This window comes from Odocoileus virginianus, chromosome 17 (genome assembly GCF_023699985.2).
Source record: "Odocoileus virginianus isolate 20LAN1187 ecotype Illinois chromosome 17, Ovbor_1.2, whole genome shotgun sequence".
Classification (NCBI taxonomy): domain Eukaryota; kingdom Metazoa; phylum Chordata; class Mammalia; order Artiodactyla; family Cervidae; genus Odocoileus; species Odocoileus virginianus.
The window spans coordinates 47,956,445-47,977,388 of record NC_069690.1 but is presented as its reverse complement, the minus strand read 5'-3'; the positions used below and the strand labels follow the sequence as shown (position 1 = coordinate 47,977,388).

The 20,944-nt window shown below is 49.6% G+C and overlaps 2 protein-coding genes across 3 annotated transcripts in view; one reads left to right on the top strand and one right to left on the bottom strand.

The window, feature by feature from the left end:
• Positions 1–20,944, bottom strand: part of TBCD (tubulin folding cofactor D) — a 142,582-nt gene that overhangs the window by 73,461 nt on the left and 48,177 nt on the right. The window lies entirely within an intron of this gene.
• ZNF750 (zinc finger protein 750) lies at positions 185–20,741 on the top strand. 2 transcript variants are annotated; one of them, XM_020907282.2, is made up of 3 exons: positions 185–509; positions 17,617–19,235; positions 19,375–20,741. In XM_020907282.2, exons 2-3 carry the CDS (start codon positions 17,797–17,799, stop codon positions 20,042–20,044), a joined length of 2,109 nt encoding a protein of 702 aa, XP_020762941.1. In that variant the 5' UTR covers positions 185–509; positions 17,617–17,796; the 3' UTR covers positions 20,045–20,741. The 2 variants fall into 2 exon arrangements, with proteins under 2 accessions (XP_020762941.1, XP_020762939.1); XM_020907280.2 differs by having other exon boundaries at positions 185–12,098.

The following is a 20,944-nucleotide window of genomic DNA, read 5'->3' as shown; positions in this document are numbered from 1 at the left end:
ATAACACAGGCTCTTTCCGTCCCTCTGCCCTCTGCCTAGGACACAGCACACGGGGCCCAGTGCCTGCCAGTCCAGTCCCTTCGCCAAAGGCCACGCACGAGAGGGGGGGGGACGGAGGAGGGCAGCGCGGCTGTGCCGCTGGCGCAGGAAACGCCCACGGCTGACGACAGAGTGGCCCAAGTACAACAACTTGAAAGAAGCAAAAACAAGCGTTCAAGAGAATTAAAGGCTTAATCAGGAAGTCAGGGACCAGTTCTGCCACTGACTCACATCCCTGGATTCCTGCACAGTGCCCAGGACACCGCTGGCCCCAAGAGTGTCCAGGGCACAAATTTCAGGACTGGCAAGACTGGAGGACTATGCTGCCAGAGATTCCCCCTTCACCGAGCTGAGGGTCAATGGACTGGAGGCCTGGCCCATGGTCAGATGGCCAGAAGGAGGAAGGAGGGTCGATGTCAGACGACGGGTCACTCATGTTTGATTGATGACACGCCTGCAACTGGCTGAGGGTAAGTTCTCTGAAGAGTTTTCTTCTCTCATCTAACCACCTGAGTCACCGGCTTGGAGAGCTGGGACAGGGGAGTGTGGATGGCAGACTTTGAACCACAGGCCAAGCATCTCACACAGCACACTGCCTGGCCTGCCCCAGCGACCTCCCATGTTGACCTCCAAGGGTGAAGGCAGACCCTCAGGCATGGTGGTGCCCGCCCAGCAAGGGACTGTCCCACCAGGGAGGGGCAGAACTTGGCCCAGATAACAGCAGGTATCCCTACCACGGGCCCCTCCCCAGGACACAGCCCAGGGAGAGCTCCGCCCTCACTTCTTGGGCCCCCTAGCATTCCTCGGCCGCCCACTGTACCCCCTGAAGATCTGGACCCTCCCCACCCCCAGAGCTATGCTTCAACTCTCACAGCACCCAAGCACAGAGCAAGCGGAGAACCCTGCAGGAGCACCAGGCCTGCCGGGTGAGAAATCAGGCCTGTGCGTCTTCCCCTGGTGTGACCACTGGGCTGCTCCCCAGGGCGCTCCTGCGGGCTCCCTTCCCAAAGCCTGGGACCAGTCTGGGGCCAGGGACAGGCCCACACCAGCACGAAGAACAGAGCGGCAGCCCCATGGCTTTCACAGTGGGAGCCAAGCAGGGAAGCACCTGCAGCCGTCCAGCCCCGAAGAGGCTCCTATGGGAGCGAGAACTGCTGTGTGCCAGGCAGCCTCACCCACGGGGCAGCGAGCACAGTAACCTCGCCCCAAGCACATCACACCAACCTCACCATGTCCTCACCCTGGGGCCACGGTGCCCTTCCAGACTCCTTACCTGCTAACAGGTTCCTTCCACGAGCAAACCTGAAACGCAAGTGGAGTGAACCCGCCAGCTGTCTTCCTTGCTAACAGCTAGCTCCCCAATCGAATCAGCCGACCTGCATGGACTTCAGACACCAAACAGGCTTGCTGCGAGCAGAAACGGGTGACAAAATTGAGGAGAGGTAGAAATAAATTAGTGGACGAAGGGTTTTTCCAGGTAGAAAAATTTCTCATTAAAAGATTCAGAACAGACTGCCTTCCGGGTCGCGGTGGGTCGGGTGGCTGTCTCGTGTGGCTAGCGAGATGCGTATCACAGTCTTCTGTGGTCGCTGCCGGGGCGACCCGCACCGGGTAGGCATCCCAGTCCTTCCCAACCACGCTGCGACCTCTGGGGTCAGTGGGACACATGCTTAGCCCTTAGCCAAGCTAGGACGCCCGGGAGCTGCTGCTTAGTGGCGGGACCCCGGAATCAGGGTTTCTGTCACGTGCCTGCTCAGGGCGCTAGCCCTGTGGCCAGAGGGCCGACTCCGACGGAGCCATACTCTGGGACCCAGTCTCGGCCATGTTCCACCTTCCTACGTTCAAGCATCAACCAAGCGCCTATTTCCACCCTGTGTAAGATCAGTGGATTTCTGAACGTTTCAAAACTATTTGGGGCCACCAGCAAGGTCCGGAGGTTTCAAAACTATTTGGGGCCACCAGTAAGGTCCGGAGGTTTCAAAACTATTTGGGGCCACCAGCAAGGTCCTAAGGTTTTACGGAGGAGTGCAAACACACAGCTTAAGGAAGGGCAAAAAGGTGGTGAGGGTGTAGAACGTGGATGTGGGAAGACAGTGAGCAAGTGTATAATCAAAGGAGATTTGTATGTTCCCAAAGGCTGCTGGGCAACCACACTCAGGCAGCAGGACAATAGCTACCCACTGCTCTGGAGGAACCTCTTGTCAGGGTTGTGATGGAGGCCAGTGGTGCCCAAAGTTGCAGGTTCTTGCCCCAAGAAGATTCCTAAGACACATTGTAGAGAATGTCCAAAAAGACCTGTAGCATCTCTATTTTTATTTATTTTCCCAATAAATAATAACTGTAATCATCTAAAAAAAAAAGATTCAGAACAAGATTTTCAATTAAAATAGCATAAATGTTATCAAAGTGTCTAAAACAATAAACTATGTGAACAGACATGACTTTCTGAGCACACCATATATAACTGACACACAACTAAATCACTTTATAATCATAAATGTCACAATCTTGGTTTTGAACCAAACTATGAATTTCAACTCTTAAAAATAACATAAAGTAATATGATACAAGATGTTTTGTAATTTGCATGGCTTCCATACTTGTGTCTAGTATAAATTCTAAACACACACCACTTAGGCATGCTTAATACTTCCTTCAAACTATGAATTATTTCATAATCTCAATACTAATTTTAAAAAGTTACCAAATTTTAAAAACAAAAAAAGATACTCTTTAAAAAACCATACATATACATGTATATACACGTTTCCGTCCCCCAAAATTGCACACATAAAGAGAAAAAGAACTCAAATGAGAGAATTAAAGAAACGGTGAGGGAATTCCCTGGCAGTCCCATGGCTGGGACTCCGTGTGGTTGGGACTGATGAGGGTGAAGGTTTAAGCCCTGGGGAACTAAGATCCTGCAAGCCACACATCATGGCCAAAAAAAAAAGGGGGGGGGGGGGGGGTGAAATTTCTACATCAAAAATGACACAGTACAAGATCAAGAAAATAGACGACAACAGAACTGGAGAAAATATTTGCAAGTTGTCTACCTGATCTAAAAGTCTAGAATCCAGAAAATACAAAGAGTTTGTATAGTTCAACAACAACAAGACAACCCAATTTAAAAATGGGCAAAGGGCTTGAATAGATGCTCAATGTTATCAGTCACCAGAGAAATGCAAATGAAAGCCATAATGAGATATCCACTAGATTGGTTACAATTTTTTTTTTTTTAATGTAAAATGATAGGGCCTGGTGAGGATATGGGGAAACTGGTAAACAGGGAACCCATGCCCTGCTGGCAGGACCATAAAGCAGCAGCCAAATCTCCATCTGTTGACACAAGGATAGACAAAATGTGATCTGTCCTTCTACTATGAGCTGAATTGTATCCCCCCAATAACTCATAATGGGACTGCATTTGGAGACAGGGCCTTTAAAGAGGTAATTAAGGTAAAATGAGACCATATGGATGGGCCCAAATCCAACAGGGTTGTTGTCCATCCAGGACACAGACTCTGATCAAAGGGCAACCATGTGAAGACACAGCAAGAAGGTGGCCATCTGCAAGCCAAGGAGAAAGGCCTTGAGAGAAACAATCCTGCCAGTACCCTAATCTCAGGACACCCAACCTCCAAAACTGTTGTTTAAGCCACTCAGTCTGGGTATTTTGTTAGAGAAGCCTGAACCAACTAATACACCATACTATGCAGTAATCTTCAGCAAAAAATGAAATGAAATACACATTCTACAACGTGGATGAGCCTTGAATCATGCCAAGTGAGAGAATCCTGTCACGAAGGACCACATGTTGTATTATTCTATTTATCAGAAACAACCAGATTAGGCAAGTCCACAGCAATAGGAGGTAGATTAGTGACTGTGCATTGCTGAGGAGGATAGGGGTTTTGGATGACAGCTAAGGGCCATGGGCTTCCTTTTGGGGGTAATGAAATGTTCTAGAACTGATTGTGGTGCATAACTCTGTGAATAAACTAAAAGCCACTGATCTGTACACTTTAAATGGGTGAGCTGTACAGAATTAAATTATATCTCAATGAACCTATTTTTAAATCTCATAGATAAGCAGTTATTATCTCAAGTAATCAATAAGGATACTTCAAGCACAGATAAGTTACCTTTCTACTTCTACTGGGGTCAGTTTTGATAAATTATATTTTTCTAAGAATGTCTATTTTTGTCTGAGCTATCAAAGTTACCAGCAAAAGACAGTCTGAACATGTGGCTTTTATTCTCTGCAGGACCTGTCTTATAGCCCCCCATCCGGGTGTCTCCTATGGTTTATTCGCTTCTCCTCCTGCTCTGTTGATGAGCCAGAAGTTTCTCTCTTTGGAAGGCCTTTTTGGCCATTGATCCTCGAAGACATGTGTCTTCTCCCTCCCTCATTTCCTGTGCTCCCCTGCTACTACCCGCGCTCTTTCCTTGGCAGTTTGAGCCTTTCTTCTCCTCCTTATGATGCTAGAAGAGGGATAAGGTAGGAGTCAGCAGCAGTTTCTACAAAGGGCCAGAGCCCAAACAGTGAGGTTTTGCAGACCACTGGCTGCTTCCCTTTTCTTTAAAAAAGAAAACAATGTTGGGGGGAAAAAAGGAATAACCACTCTTGGCTCCAAGGCCATACAAAAACAGGCCAAGGCCAGCTTGGGCCTGCAGGCCATGGTTTCACAATTCACAATTCCTGCTTAAGGTTTTAGATTGCCCTGTAAGGACACTGCTAGCTGCATCTGGAGAGTTCTGATATACAACTGTATTACTATTTATTTCTATCTTTACAATTTCATTGCAAAATTTCTATTGGGATTTCTTCTTTAACTCCTGTGTTATTTAGAAATCCATATATTTTCAAACTAAACACTCATGTCATGCCTTTATCTTTCTGTATCCAACTTTCAATTTCATTGTTTTGTTGGTCAAAGAATGTAGTCTGTACACCAGTAGTTCTCTGAAATTTCTTGAGACTTGTTTTACAGCCTTACTAGTAAACGTGCAGCATTTGTAAATGCTCCCGTGTCCAAGAAAGCATCCCCTCAACCACAGCTGCACAGCCCTACATGAACCCACAGAATCAGGCCTGTCTCCTGCTATCTAAGTCTTAGATATAAGGCTCCCTGCTATTCCAGTTCATCCCACTATTCTCTCTCATAAATGAACTGTCAGCAATGGAGAGAGGTGTTCTGAGTTCTCAGGACGACACCAGATTCGTCCATTTATCCCTGGAGCCCTATGATTTCTGCTTCTCACGTCCTCAAGTATAACAGCAACTTGTGTCAGTCACGGATGATGCCAAATCACCAGGCTACCCACATCTGTTCCCTCTGCCTCTGCTACTGGTGTCGGCGGGATCTGGGCACCGGGAGGGGACAGCAAGGACAAGGGGGACCTCCTAGCACGTGCTGCAATGCTCACATCCACCCTCTGGCCTCCCAGCCGTCAACGTGGAGGATGCAGTCACGCTGTTGAAGAGCTGGCGCACCTCACCACGGAACTGCCTCTAAGTCTGGATGAGCTGGGGAGGGGTCCTGGAGAAGGAGGAGGAGCCGTGACAGGACGGGGTGAGGGGAGCAGCTATATCACGGTGTCAGCAGACCAGCGTCCACACACACCACCCATGAAAGCACTGCCGCAGGATCTGCCCCAGGAGTGAGTGGCCACTGCCTGACTTCCGCCTCATGTATACCCTTCCCGCAGAACCAGAAGGGGACGGTATCTTGGCAGAGGGACCCAGCTCAGGCACTGCGGCAGTGTGGTGGTGGCCTGTGGAAAGGAACCGTACAAAACAGGGCTGGAGGAAGAAGGGGCAATAGTCCCCTGGGTTCTGGACGAGCCCTCCCCTTCTCACCTGAATGCTTTGGTCCCAGGGTGACCAGGAAGACTCAGAACAATGTCTGGTGCCCAGGAGGTACTCAATGAAGATTCTAAAATTGCTGTCTGGTTATTTCTGCCAAGTATGCCTGGGAGCACCACTTGCCCTACAGCCAAGGGCTGGGGTCTGACACCCAGGCCAACTTGGGACACGTGGCCATGGGCCTGCTGAGACCCTGCATAGCCTCCAGGCCACCCAGCCCGAACTCCTGGTGGAAACAAAGACAAGCACAGCTGCCAGCAGTGCCTCGCGCCCTCCACGACCTGGGAAGAGGGGAAGTTCCGCGAGGAGTCAAAGCCCCACCTGGGCCATGCGAACCACCTTGAGGGGGATGAGCCCATGCTGAAGGACACACAGGAAGCCGGCTCCAGGCTGTCCCCCAGGTTCCAGACAAACATCATAACCGGCTGCCTCGAAACAGGTGGAGTGAAAGGCAGTCATGGTAAAATCACACAAGAAAAGCAAACACGTGAGGGAGAGTCTCCAGATGCCACCAAAGGACAGAAACCCAACACTCCATATAAAAACAGAACCTAAGAGTTCTAGTCTAGTTGGTGGTCTGGTTAAGAATCTGCCTGCCAATGCAGCGGACAGTCCCTGTGGGAAGATTCTATATGCCGCAGGGCAACTAAGCCCGTACACCCCAACTACTGAGCCAGTCCTATAGAGCCCATCATCACAATGAAGAGTAGTCCTACTTCTAGAGAAGCAACTAAAGAAAACCTATGTACAGCAACAAAGGTACAGCGCAGCCAAAAATAAATACATAAATCTTAAAAAAAAAAAAAAAAAGATAACATTGCAAATGGAGGCCTAGAATACTAAACATATAAGAAGAGGAATGAAAACCACAGTGAAGGAATCAAGGAAGATTTTAAAAAGAATCGAAACAATGTCTGGAAATAAAAGGAGAAAAGATTCAAGGCACGGGTGGAGCTCTAAGGTGGCCTTGGAGGCCAAGCTCAGGAAGTTAGCCAGGCTGGCGGAGCAATGCGACACCACACACAAGAGGGCTGGCAGCCAGGCTCAAGCAGAACAAGGGAACGACTACAGGGGCCTGTTCCCCACTGTCTTTAGTCTGTTCACAGCTCTTTTACTGCTATGTTTTCACTGATGTTAATTGTAGCAAGAGACAAAAACAAATCACTGTGCTAATTTTTTTCCTTGGCCTTGTTTGCTTTAACTAAGTGACTTCTACATGCGGTTGTGAACATATCCAGAGACATCAGGTAAAAAGCCCTTTTAAAATACAAATTCATATTTCCTGGCGGATCAGTGGTTAGGACTCTGCTTCCACAGCAGGGGGCATGTGTTCAGTCTCTGCTTGGGGAACTTAAATTCCACAAGCCAAATGGCACAGCCGAAAAAAAATTTTTGTTTAATGAATAAACAAACACATACACACATACAAATTCAATAAAAGGAAGTAAGCACCACATCACTTGCCCCGGGAAAAACATAACGAGCCTGATGAGGGACCAGCGAGGGCACTGAAACATCAGCAGATACTGTTGGGCAGGCAGAGGGGAAGAAGAGAGGAAAGCTGTGGGAACCCTCGAATCTTGGCCCAAGTTCACAAACCTGAATCAGTCTCCCAGCCAAAGACAAAACAAGCCGAAGCTCATGGTTTCAAGTTTCACTTGAGACACAGAAGCCACAGCCCGGATCACGCTGGGCTCGGAGACCCTGCCCAAAGCAGAACCCCTCCTCCCAGCCCGGGCCCCCATGGGGGCTGGCCAGGTGAGGAGGAGCCCTGGGTCCAGCTCAGCTCGGCTGGGCTCCACACCTCCCTGGGGGAAGGCGTCAGCAGGGAGGAGTCCCAGGAGCTGCCGGCACAAAAGCTGCCCACAGGCCACAGACACCGAAACCGGAAGCCCTACGGCCACCGTCCAGGAGCACAGGACACAGGATGGCCGGGCTGGGAAGCGGCCGGCGCGCGCCCCTCCAAAACACAGAGCAGCTCCAGTCCCGCAAACATCCCAACAGTGGCCTTTACTGGGATCATTAGCAAATTAAAATTCAAGTAATGCATTACACATCTCAGACTTCAGGTTACAAACGAAGCCCTCCACTTACTCATCAAAGGAAGGTAAACATCCAACAATAAAACTTTCCCCGGACACTCCCACATCCCCTGGCCTGCCTCACTGGACAGACAAATAAACTCTACTTTCATTTCTATTTTTCAACTACTCGATAAGCAAAAGATCAACTGATACCCTCAGGATTTTTTTTTTTTTTAATGAGACACCAAGCACCTCACTGGACAGAGACAATCACAGTTTCAGCCCCAACCTCTGCCAGCATGTGCCCCATGCTCCCCACACTTGGTCTCATAGGCCCAGCTCTCACATGTTGACAGGGGAGGACCCTGAAGACCTGGTGGGCGCAAGTCCAGCCCCTGCACACACTACACTCAGCTCAAGCGAGGTGGATCACACAGGCCAAAGGCTTGAAACTGGGGGCTGGGAGAGGTGGTCAGCACAGGGGCGGGGCACCACCAGGAGCCTCAGTCCTGGGCCTCCTGCAGGAGTCTGAGAATGTGTCTGTCCTGATCCCCTGGACTGGTTCTCCAACCAATGAACAAATGCCTAGTGAGCACATGTGCATGAACATAAGCTACCATGAAAGACCTTAGGCCTGCGCTCCAAAGCCCACAAGTTGCAACTACTGATGCCTGTGCACCGGAGTCTGTGCTCCACAGCAACAATGCACCAAGGTCAGCCCCCACTTTCCACAACTAAAGAAAGCGGCACGTGCCAACAATGAAAACCTAGCACAGCCAGTAAGTAAAAAAGAACACATGTTCATCTCTAAGAACTTAATGAATGTCACCTCGGAAGCTGCTTAGGGTTTACTGTCTTTCCAACAACCAAAATTTGAGAAAATGAAATTATGCTTAGGGTTTTCTGTAGAGTTTTCATTTCCTTTTCCTTTCCTCTGGATGCCAAATCCCAGAGGAGCACTAACAACTGAAAGTAAAACTAACTGGTATTTACTTGTAAGGTCGAAAGTAAAAATGATCTGCTTCCTTCATCAAAGACGTTTTGTTCTGTGATACATACCATTCCCACCGTACGAACACAATTTGGTGGGATACTGTAATTAACCCATCAGGTTCCAAAAAAATCCAGGAGTAGAGGCCTCCAGGGCACCTTCTACACATAGGAAAGCTGGGGCCCAGGTCAGACAACTACTCTAAGCCACAGGAGGATGAAAGAATGGAGTCAAGACTCAAACGTCTTGGTAGCAGTCACGGAGTACAAGTCCCTGATTCAAGTCACAGACGTGGCATCCCGCCCCCGGGGCAACCTTTTCACTGCCTAGAGGACTCTGCTCTGCTGTCCTTGAGGCTGGGTGACCTTGGCCAAGTTACTTACCCTCTCTGTGCTGCCTGACTGCAAATCAGGCTCCTGAAGTTCCCATTTCAAAGAGTTACTGCAGTGATTAAATGGATTAATAGAGGTAGAATGTTTACTCAGCACAGGGCCTTACATCTAATAAACACTCAACCTGCTCCACCAAGAGAGTAAACTCTGGTGATGATAAGCAGGTGAAGGAGGGATCACAATGAAAAAAGAAAAGCTTTGTGGAAGAAAGGGAGACTGCAGAAGGAATAGCACCACCTGTCAAAAGCCATCATTAAAATTCCCAGAGAAATAAGAGAAGCCTACTGCAACTACTACCTAAGAATAAGATACTAAGAAAGGAACACTCAGAGAACATGCATGAACTCATGGAAAGCAAAAATCTTAATATCAGGACAGAAGGGTCAGAAGAGAAAGCTGAAGAAAGTGAGAACGCCGAGAACAGAGAAGAGAGCCTACAGGAGAGAAGCAATGGCAAGTGAAGAACCAGGAATCGCCACTTACACAAACTTTTACAACGGGTGAAACTAATCTATAACGGGAGAAAATCCAGCCAGCAGCTGCTCCCGAGTAGTGATCTAGTGTTCTACCTCCCAGCAGAAGGCACGCCCACGACTCAGGGAAGGGTACTCTCAGGACCTGCGCCCTCGTCACATGTGAATTCTACCTTCAAAAGAAGTATTAATGGTTAACAACACGCCTGCTGAACACATCTGTCTTTGAAATGCAACAAATACTTGAGATGGATCGACATGTGGAAAAGAGGAGGGAATGCAGAATACCCTGAGTGGTAGGACAGAGAAAACTTTCACTGCAGAACCAGTGCTGAGTGTCTGAGCATTCACTTATGTGAATTATGTGACTCATCTGTATGTCTGAAATTTTTCATACTAAAATGTTGCAGGGAAAGAGTCAGGGATGAGAATCACACCAAACTTTTCAGAAGCAGCACTGAAAGCCAGATCAATGGAAAACACTTTCAAAACACTGACAGTAAATACTTTCTGGCCTAGGATTCTATACCTAGCCAAACTATCAACTAGATAGAAGGGCAGAAAAAAAGACACTTCCAATCATTCAGGGTCTCAAAGATTTGCCTCTCTTGCATTCTTTCTAAGGAGCCTACTAAAGGGCTGTGCTTCATTTATACTCAAAGGAAGGATCAACCCAAGAGAGAAGACAATGTGAGATCCAGGAAGCCTGGCTTCCAACTCAGGAAAGAGGCAGAGGGAATCTCAGATGACAGGGAAGGCATGCGTGGAGGTAGAGGTGTTAAAAGAGCTACATTCTCACTCCCTATAAAGACAACTGACCACACCCAAAACTGGGAACAGTGAAGGGGGGTGGGGGGAACAAAACAAGCAACAGAATAATGTTATTTGTAATCAAGGAGGTAAATTTCCAAAATCATCAGCTAAGAGAAGGTCCCAGTGGGGCTCCTGGCAGGCAGGATGGGAGGGGAGCAGCCAGTGACACGCTCCCACTGAGAGGATGGGGACCCTCCCTTCCTTCAAACCCAAGAGAGCCAAGTGTGATCCTCTGGTGCTTTCTACTCTGAGTCCCACACGGAATAAGACTGACCGGCCATCCTGGAGAGGCCTCTGGATGAAAACAAAGTGAGGAGGAGGGATCAGCTGCTCCCCCAGGACATGAGGCAGCTGAGTGCCCACTAATGCCACAGCACACAAGATTGGCCTGGAGCAAGCTAGACTCTTGACCCGAAAAATCTTGAGATCATAAAAATGGAAGTTTTTTAAAGACACCTGTTTTGGGGGGCTTGTCATCAGCAAGAGGTGAGGGGAGAAGCAGGAACCACTGTTCCTGTTCTACGGTAAGACAGAACTATTTTTTTTTTAACTCTCTAAATTATGTGGATGTCTAATTGGATGAAAGTAATTTAAAAGACCTTTTTTTCAATTCAACATGAAGGTAATAAAGCCAAGTAAAATCTTAAGCCTAAAAAGAAAAAACTAAAACAGCATCTGGGCTGGTAGGCCCACCCTGGCACCCACACTCACGCCATGCACACCCATCTCCCCGTCCCCACACCTGCACCACATGCAGCCTCCCCGAGAGAAGGGAGGCAGCCAGAGACTCGACAGCAAGCAGATGAAGGGGAGTGGGGGGTGCCCTTGATCACAAACTAAGCGTCTTAATCATTTGAAGAGATAAAAAGGGGGACCAAGGAAAGGCATGGAGGCCGTTCCCGGCAGCAGCACACAGCCACGCAGCAGGGCAGCCTTGCTCAGGGCTGGTCCTGGGCGTGCACCGGCAGGTCCCCGCGGCAGCCCAGGCGGCCCCCCTCCGGCTCTCCAGGAGGACCCGGGCAGGTCTCCCAGTCCCCGGGGTGGAGGGTGACAAAGGTTCCGTCAAACCCTCACGGGTAGGACACCGGGGCTGTCGGCATCCGTTAGAAGAGATGCATTTCAGGCTAAATGTCAGCATTGGCTGCCGCCGCCTGCACACACCACAGCTCCCCTGGGAGGCCTCTACCCTCACCTCAAATGTGTGCAACCCCCGAGTTCACAAAGAGCCAGGCGGCACTACCATGGCACTCAGGAAACCCGGGCAGGGAGCTGCCGTGAGGCACGGAGGTGGCGCTGGCTGGCCAGCTTGGTGGGTGCAAACACATGAATCGTAGCTGCGGGCGGGAGGAATATCAGGTGCATCTCTACGCCCCGAGGGCTCGACTCCTACATTAAATCCCTCCCACTGGAACAGCCGGCTCCAGTTTCAGCGAGAGCGAGCGTGAGAACAGGTCCTGCTCTGGCCCGGCAGCCACAGCTTCTACCTCCCCACCTCTGGTAAGTACCTACTATTTGTACCTACTATTTCTTCTCAAACGCGAGTTTTCTTTGAAAACTCCTCTCAGATATATCTTAAAACTATCTGCTCAGTGAATCACCTGCCCAGAGTCTTTCTGCCCTGCTCTTTTCTCTACGGATTACTCAGGACCCAGCAGGTGCACTGCTGGAAAGGAGACCATTACAAAACTTTTAATAAGGCTTACACTTTATTCTAAGAGTATAAACGAGTTTATTTGGATGTGAAGTTCTCGTTTCTACCATAAAATTCAACAACTTTAAACCCAAACTCAACTTGATGTTATACTTATCTGTTCTTCACCTTAAAAAATTAACAAGTTTCAACATAAAAGGACCACATATATACATAGATAGTTGCAGATCTTAATTTATAATTTATTTAATTTTACAACCTTTTAGATTAAAAAAATGATTAACACTGGGAGTCACTGGGGAAGGGACCTGGGGAGCAGAGGTGAGAGTGAGATTTTTTTTTTTTTAAACTGCTTTTTGAATGTATTCTCTCCCAAAAAATTTTAAATTAAAAATTAAAGAGGAAAAAAAATTCAAACCTTATGGAGTTTAAAGTAAGTGCTGTTTTGACATAAGCTTACCAAGAAAACAAAAAAACATCTAACTAAAGAGGATCTTTGTACATACAAAAAGGGAATTTTCTTAACTCTTAAAAAAGTCTCTCATAAATTTGCATGAAAACAAGTACTGACCAAATTATTGGTCAGACTGGCCAACATCAGACTTAACGTAATGAAAACCTGTCTATTTGTTATCCTGATTTTTATTTTGTATTAGCCAAATCCTTCCAATGCTTTAACCTGGTGCTTTAAGGTGAGGAGGCGGGCAGTTTGGGGCACTGGCTCTAGGGAGATGGCCCGAACGTTAAAGCTGCGTGTTCACTGCTGAACACTGTTGTAATCCAGGGTCTTTGGCTGAAACCAGAAAAGAGCCCCTGGTTGTCTTCCTGGATCCATTTCTCCAAACTATATTCCAGAAAACTATCTTTTACTCTAGGTCATGGTTGCCCTGATGTTTATCCTTCATTTTAAAGAACTGAAAGTCTGGGAGGGAGTGGTGGTTAATCACTGGAAAAGCTCAATTGGGAGTAAAACTCACAAATCTCGTTCTTGCGACACCCCAGTGGGTAGGCGACAATGGCGTGTCCTTGAGTTATGCAATAATGCCACATCACAATATCGTAATTATAGCATGCCCTTCAGAACGCGCTACCTGGCGAGGCTCCCTGCCAGGCAGCTGGACACCACCGGGGAGGGTGGAAGATTCTTCCAGTGCAGAGGTTAGTTCGCATGACATGCATAGCTACCCGGCACGTCACAGCAATGCCCCATAAAGTTAAGTTATAATTACCTCTATTGTGTCCTATCAAAGTTCAAAAACCATCTTTCTCTTGCCTATTTTTCGGAGTTCAGACTCTCTAGAAAACTGTTAAACATACTGGCCACTCACTATCACCCTAACGACTGGCAACTATGGAGACACTTGTCCACACTTAGGAGGCTACTGAGAGACGCGCACTGGCACCTCAGTGCTTCCGAAACAGGCAGACAAAGCCCCGTGGACACGAAACCACAGGTGGCTCAGAGCGCCCTGTGGACAGCACCACCCAGCTGCCCAGGCCTGTGGGAGGGGACGCCGCAGCCGGCTCCCCAGTCGGGACACAGGCAGGGGTGGCGGCACGTGAGGGGTCACGGGAGGGTGTTCTGCAACAGAGTGGGCTCGTCCCTGCGGCCCTCCCTACCCACGCCCCTCAGGGTGGGACCCGACTCTGCTGAGGGCACAGCTGAGGGCAGGCCTCGCACCAACAGCTGCTCACAGGCAGGAAGGCAGGCGGGGACCCCCTCCCGCGTTCGAGGACAGCACCCTGACCTGACATGCAGGGCTCCCCACGCCTCCTGCTGAACCAGTGATAGGTGTAAGAAGGGTAAAAGACGCTGTCCCACAAATAACCTAGGACCAGGCTAACATCTGCGTTTTCAACTAACATGCTAACGCTGCAGTTCTCCCAGGAAAGCCAAACCGAGGGCCCTGTTTTGTTAACCCCTCCCTGTATGGCCCCCCCAGCCCCCAGACTGTACCAGCTTTCCCAGGACAAGGACCCTGAAACACCAATCTTATCACCTTCAGAAAAAACCTCACCTCTGATGTTAATCTAAACTTCCTATTTACAAACTTAAACTCTGGATTATATTGTTTTGCCAACAACACCCTTTCTTTCCCCATCCCCACCCCACTGCCAGCCTGCACAGGTCTGGCAGATATAAACTGACCAGAGATGGGCAAACCCTGTTTCTGTGGCTGGCCAGACTGACGAGGTCCTGGGCACTCAGCTTTAGCTTCTCATCCTGTAAACCTCACCTGGGCAGGAGAAAACCCACGGACTGACATCATCTTCCTAGAGGCTGTCCCCTTTGGAAGCTTACAGAGGCCTCAATCTTACCCCATGTACTTCTCTGACATGATTGCATTTTTATAATCCAGTGAACTAGCTCGTCTCCATCGGCGTCTGCAGCAGCTGCACTCCCTTGTTTTAATTAGTGAATTGTGCAACCCTGGAGAGGTCAGTTTACTCAAAGCTACTAAAACTGCTGTCCCTGTGACTCCATTCAGGCTCGCCTTCCAACAGTTGCGGCCCAGAATACTCTCACCTCCCAGAATACTGGCACAAAGGAAAGCATCCCCTGAGAACCTGTTCACTGTCCTCGTAAGCTGGCTGACCAAGAACAAAAGGTTCAGACCGAAACTGCGGGCACAGTATCATCTGACTGAAAAAAAGTACATATTAACATAAGAGCAATTAATTCCCAAACTATTGAGTAATGCTGTGAAAACTTACATACAACCGATCTCCTATAAACCTTTGAGGAAACTTCACCAAAGTGAGCTTATTTTATATTTTGGCCTCAAAGTATGAGCAATATCAAACAATACTGCTTTTAAAGCTAACACCATCATCATCTTAAAACCGAGGGATTTTCGGCTGGTTTGGGCTCGCGGGTCCGGGGTGGTGCAGCAGGTGTGTGTCTGTGTTCACTCCTGGTACCACCAGGGCTTTCGGGCTCACACTTGATAAAATGTTTTGCAACTGTCATCATTTTGATCACCGTGCTTCCAGCTAGTGATGAAATCATCAGTTTTCAGATCTCTGCCATAACATATCCTATACAATCATGGGAACCTGACTTGCAGAGGTTCTCACGCCTTCAGAATCAGGGAGCATAATGGGACGTGCCAGCACAGGTTGCCCTGACTTATCAGGCTGGCCCCGAGCTGGCTGGAATCGCTTCCTGACGGGAGGCAGGAAATCATGCTTTTATAGCCCAGGGCACACCTGCCCCACAAGGTATGGACTGAACTCGTAAACTATTTCGCATTTTCCCTTAATAAAAGGGGAAATTAGGAAGACGCAAAGCTGTGACCACATGTTTAACCGAGCTGGGCTTTCACACTGTGCGTAGTTCCCGCAATCGTTCCCAGTGGGAGAGGAGGACGGCGGGCAAGAGTCAGGCACCAGGTGCCGCTGGGCTGGCCGCTACCCACCTGGTACCCTACCAATGAACACCCCCAAAGAGGGCCTGCAGACCCCGCCTCTCCAATTCGGGGGCAGCCAAAAATCTCACTTCTCGTCCAAACTATGCACCCAAGCAACCCTGCTCTGCAGAAACGCTCCCCACGACAGAAGACAGCAGGCCACCCAAACCACTTCTCAGAAACACGTCTTCTGAGAGGGGATGGGGCAAAAAAACAGGTTAACAGAGGCAGCTTGTTGGGAAGAGAGTGGTTCTTTGTGTTTTTAAGAAATATGAACATAATGAGCAGAGGAACCAGTCTGCTGAGAGTAAGATCAGAGTTGTTTTTTTTTTTAAAGAAGATATCCAAGTGAAATTAAAATCCCACTCCCTCCCCACTTAAGCCCTCCTCTCGCAAACTACCCATTACCTCATCTCCAATGTGTGAGACGGTAGCTACGTTTTATTCTGTGAAAACAAGTCTCTTAGATTTCCCATGCATATTTCTCTATTTTTAAAGGGCTGCTTTCCAACTCAGTGTTTTAACCAACCCGATGTTTAGAAGGTGATGCTTTATACAAGCAATTTCACAAGGCTCAGAACTAACCATATTTACTCATTCCTTAAAACAAAACTGCAGTTGCAAGTTATTTCCTTTATAAGTTTATTGTTTAAAGTGTTTAAAAATATTGAGAAGCTAAGTCCTTTCGACATTTTTTTATGCAAATTAAAGTGCCGGCCTCGATTCCTCACCACCACCACCCCCAGCCCTCCCCACCCACAGGCTTTCTCTAAGACACAGTCACCCCATGGGCTGATCCTGGACACGCAGCCGCGCCCGGCCCTGCCGAGATCCTCCCAGACCTCACGTCTTTTGTTCTCAGCTTCAGTTTATGAGGCAGAGTGAGAGCCCAGGGGTGTGCAGAGCAGCCTCTGAAGGAAATTCAGGAGATTAAGCTTGAGGGGTGGGCAGGGACAGGAGGACTCTGGGGAAGAAATCTGGAGGCCCCTTCTACAGGTTAAAGGCTGGGCTGAGTTCCACCCAGAATCCAATCATTTCTAAAATTAGGCACCACTCACTCTGGTTTCCTCTTGCCAGGAGGGCTGTTAAGCTTTTCTGCCTTCTGGTAAGGCCAGAACAGGCAGGGACGGGCTACTATCCGAGGTGGGCAGTAGAAGGCAAAAGCGCATGAGGACAACTGCTTACTCACAGGCTCATCGCATCTTAATATCATTCAAATCGTGCTCGCTTCGGCAGCACATATAATATCATTCAAATCAACATAAACACAGCACGTTTGTATGCAGGCCAACACAAACACTACTCAGAAACCTGACTTTTCAGCTTTCTGCTTTCAGAAGCAGGTGGGGGGTTGCACGGGAGAATATGTTGCATTTTTACTTGTTCTTCACTTTTAAATATTCCTTCGTAGAACAGAACACTGTGATTAAATAGGGCAGATGGGCTGAATGTTACAATCACACTCGCCTTGTCCTGAGTGAGCACAAGTGTGAATGTCACAGGCACGCGTGAGCCCAGGCCTTCTCAGGTCGCATTAGAGCTCGGCACTCGGTCCAGGTGACGGGACTCAGTCCAGAAACCCCAGGCACACAGACAGGGGCGGGATCTCAACAGTCACTCGGTCAGCTGGTGCACAACCTTCCTGACAAATGAGGCCTCAGATCACAGGTTAAAGGTTCCCAAAACCCAAAGAGTTACAGGTATTCTCTGAAACGCCACTAAACCCTCCGGCAACCACACTCCCCCTACAGTAACAGAGAACACTGTGGGGGTGGCACCTGGGGCATTGCGGAGGGTCGGCTGATGCCCGTCTCATACCTGCCCCTACTTCAGCAGTTACATCACCTGCAGGGGCCTTTGCTTCTCCTCCTCCATGAGCCAGGGAGCTCAGGCTGGTTCTTCGTTAGCCTGTTAGCCAGCATCCTGACACTAAGGCTCTGCTCCTCCATTTCAGCTCCTGGTCCCCAAATGAGCGAGACTTCCCTGGTCACACCCACAGCCCGTGAAGCCGGCTTCAAGTAGAAGCGCTCAGAAAGGAAAGCAAAGGAGAAGTGGTGACCTGCTTCCTTAAAAACCACCAAGGCTGAACTACGCAGGAGCCAGCGGGGCTCAGACGCCAAATCACAGAAGGAAAATGAGCCTTCTCAAAGAGCGAAAACCAAAAAAGCCACATTACATCCCCAGGCCCCCAGGAAAGCCATTCAAGTACAAGTGTTTCCAGTGTCCCTTTACTTGCAATGAAAAGTCACATCTTTTCAACCACATGAAATACGGTCTTTGTAAAAACTCCATCACTTTAGTGTCCGAGCAAGATCGTGTTCCCAAGTGCTCCAAACCAAACTCTTCAGACCCTAAGCAAACCAATCAGCCCGACCCTGTGGTGAAGCCCACCTCTTCCAAGCCCGTCCCAAGCGGGTTCTCACACCTGGATGCCAAGCTCCAACACGGCCTCGCCAAGGACGACATCAAGGAAAACCTGGACCTGCACGCACGTGGGCCCCACAGGTGCCTCGGACAGAAGCCTGCTCCCAACAAGGAAGCAGCGCCCCCAAGCCCAGCCCCAGAAGCTGCTGTGGGCACCCAGCCTGTTCTGGAAGGAGCTGTCCGGCCTTCAGCATTCGTTCCAGTGGGGGAGCACAGACTCAAAGGGCAGGAGCTCACAGAGGCTCCAGAAGCGCTGGCCCTGACCCACCCCCCTGCCAAAGCCACCTCCTTCCACACCAAGTCTGCCTTCCACACCCCCGGCTACCCCTGGAGAGCTGGCTCACCTTTCCTCACACCTGAGTTTCCACATAAAATCCCATCCACAAAGGGCTTTGGTGCCGCTTCCCCGTATGTGCACCCCAGCATCACGGAGTACCCGCCTCATTTTTACACGGAGCACGGACTGGCCACCATCTACTCACCTTACCTACTCGCAGGGAACTCGCCCGAATGTGACAGCCCCCTGCTGTCTGTCTACGGGGCCCAAGACCAAAGACACTTCCTGCCTCACCCAGGGCCCATCCCTAAGCACCTGAACCCGGCTCCATCCACATACGACCATTACAGATTCTTCCAGCAGTATCACTCCAGCCTGCCAATTCCTTACGGATTTTACAGACCCGAGTCTGCGTTCTCCTCCTATGGCCTCAGACTCCCACCCGTGGCTGGCATTTCACGGGACCAAAGCTCACATCTACTGGAAGAAGCTGCCCTGGGTTACCAGGCCTTGAGTCCCTCCAAGTTAAACTCCTCCAACTCCCACAAAAAACACACAGAGTTGGAGAAGGAGAGTCCAACTCCCGAGGCTAAAGAACCTTCCAAAGATGGGCAGAGGGACACGGAAGGGACCAAAATGAGCCCACGCGCAGGCAGCGCAGCCACAGGCTCCCCGGGAAGGCCAAGTCCCACCAACTTCACACAGACAAGCCAGCCGTGCGCTGGGGTGTGCAGCCTCTCAGATGCGCCCGCCCCCGGTGCCCCAGGAAGGATCCAACCACCAGAACAGGGCCTCGCAGCCTTCAAGCCCATCAAGAACACGGAGCACCCACATTCCCAGGCCCCAGAAAACAGAGCGGCATCCCCGAAAAGGTAAGCGAGTCCATTTTCCAAACCTCTGAAGTCAAGTTTCTGGTTGTGCTCAGTCAGAGGGGATGGCACTTGCCCAAACTCCCCATGAGCAGGGTCCCTTAGCAAGGTCCCTGTGACTCCCTCTCTGTGTCTCTTCCAGCCTCGAGGCCTCGAACACAGACGCTCCAACTCAGCTGGGGAGCCTGGAGGCCTCCCCCTCCAGCCCAGAGGACAGCTCCAGGGTGGCCCCGCTGAACCTCTCCACGAAACCAGAGGCTGAGCCAGCTGCCTCTCACAGCCCTGCCTACGGAGAATTTGTGGAGCCGCAGGACGCGCCGCTCAACCTCTCAGTGAAGGACCCCTGCAACGCCCTGACCTCAAGGCCCTCTGTGTGCAGCCCCCCTCGAGGGGCCGAGCCCACGGCTGCCCCCACCCCCTCTCCAACTCAGCAGAGGGAACCTGCAAGTTCTGGGGACAGACCTGACCCCAGCTCTGTGGAGGCCCCGGTGCCCGGCCCCACTGGGAAGGCCCAGGAAATACGTGCAGCTGACAGCGATGAGCAGAAGCAGACGGCGGCCGTGGCCCTCTGCCAACTGGCAGCCTGCAGCCCGGTCAATGTCGAGCCCGCAGCCCAGGAGCCCACCTGCCGGCCAGACGCACCTACCCCCAGGGCTCCAGGGAGCCAGGAGGCTCAGTGCGACCTCAGACCCAAGGGGCAAAAGAGGACGAGCCCCAGGGAGGCAGGGAAGGGCCAGCAGGGATCCAAGAAGGCAAAGCCCAGTGACACAGCCAGAGTGTTCACACTCCGGAAGAGAACTCGGGTGTCTTAGAGCCGCTCCCGGGCAGCCAGAGCTGCAGCCACAGCACGACTTGCGATGTAGGCGAGATAGCAGCAAACCCCCACCTGGCCCTCACTTTTCTCATCTGGTCAATTTTTACAACTCAGTTGTCTTCTTCACAAAATAGGGGGAAAAAAATTTAAGATAAAGCTGCAACTCAACCAAGTTTTGTAAATATTAAGAATAAACATTAAAAGGTGCTTCTACTTCTGGCTGTAAAATATTTGAATGACTCACACTTTAGGATCTGATGCAAAATGTCAAATGAAATGCATAGGACTGAAAGGTAACTTTTAGGTGTTAGCATCTTAGAGGAACTCTCTTTAAAAATAGTTATTTTTAATTGTTTTTCTATTATGTCTACTACGTGTTTCAAAGTAAAGAACAATTACTGGGGGGAAAAAATGCCAGGAAAAGACATTTCCGGTACTAGTATTAAAGTGCTATGTGTAAAAACGCTGTTTGTTATGACTGAATCACAGACAGCAAGAGGCTATTTATACAAGTAATTTATTTCCACTGGGAAGAATGCATTGCTGGGGAAGCTACTCTCAACATGCTCTGTCTTCACAACATTACAGTGACTCTTCTGACTCATTCGGCCTGGTTTTCCACTTCCTAAAATGATGTATATGTTGCTAATTCTCCAATAAACTCATAAGTAAAATTCGAGGTTACGTAAAAAGAAGGTAAGCATAAATGCTGTGTTACATTTTACCACAATAAATAAACTCATTGAAAAAGAACTGAGGCAGCAGCAGTTAAAACTGAGGGTGAGGACACCTCAGCGCATGTGTGAGGGTGCGTGTGTGCGTCTGCTACCCACCAGCGGTCATCACGCCTGGGTGAGTGCATGTGCCTGGGGTACCTGTGAAGACCAAACATCCAGGG

Excerpts from the sequence above, each read along its gene's own strand:
- ZNF750 (XM_020907282.2), top strand. The coding sequence starts at position 17,797 with ATGAGCCTTCTCAAAGAGCGAAAACCAAAAAAGCCACATTACATCCCC. Across the intron at positions 19,236-19,374 it reads AGAGCGGCATCCCCGAAAAG|CCTCGAGGCCTCGAACACAG; the intron begins GTAAGCGAGTCC and ends TGTCTCTTCCAG.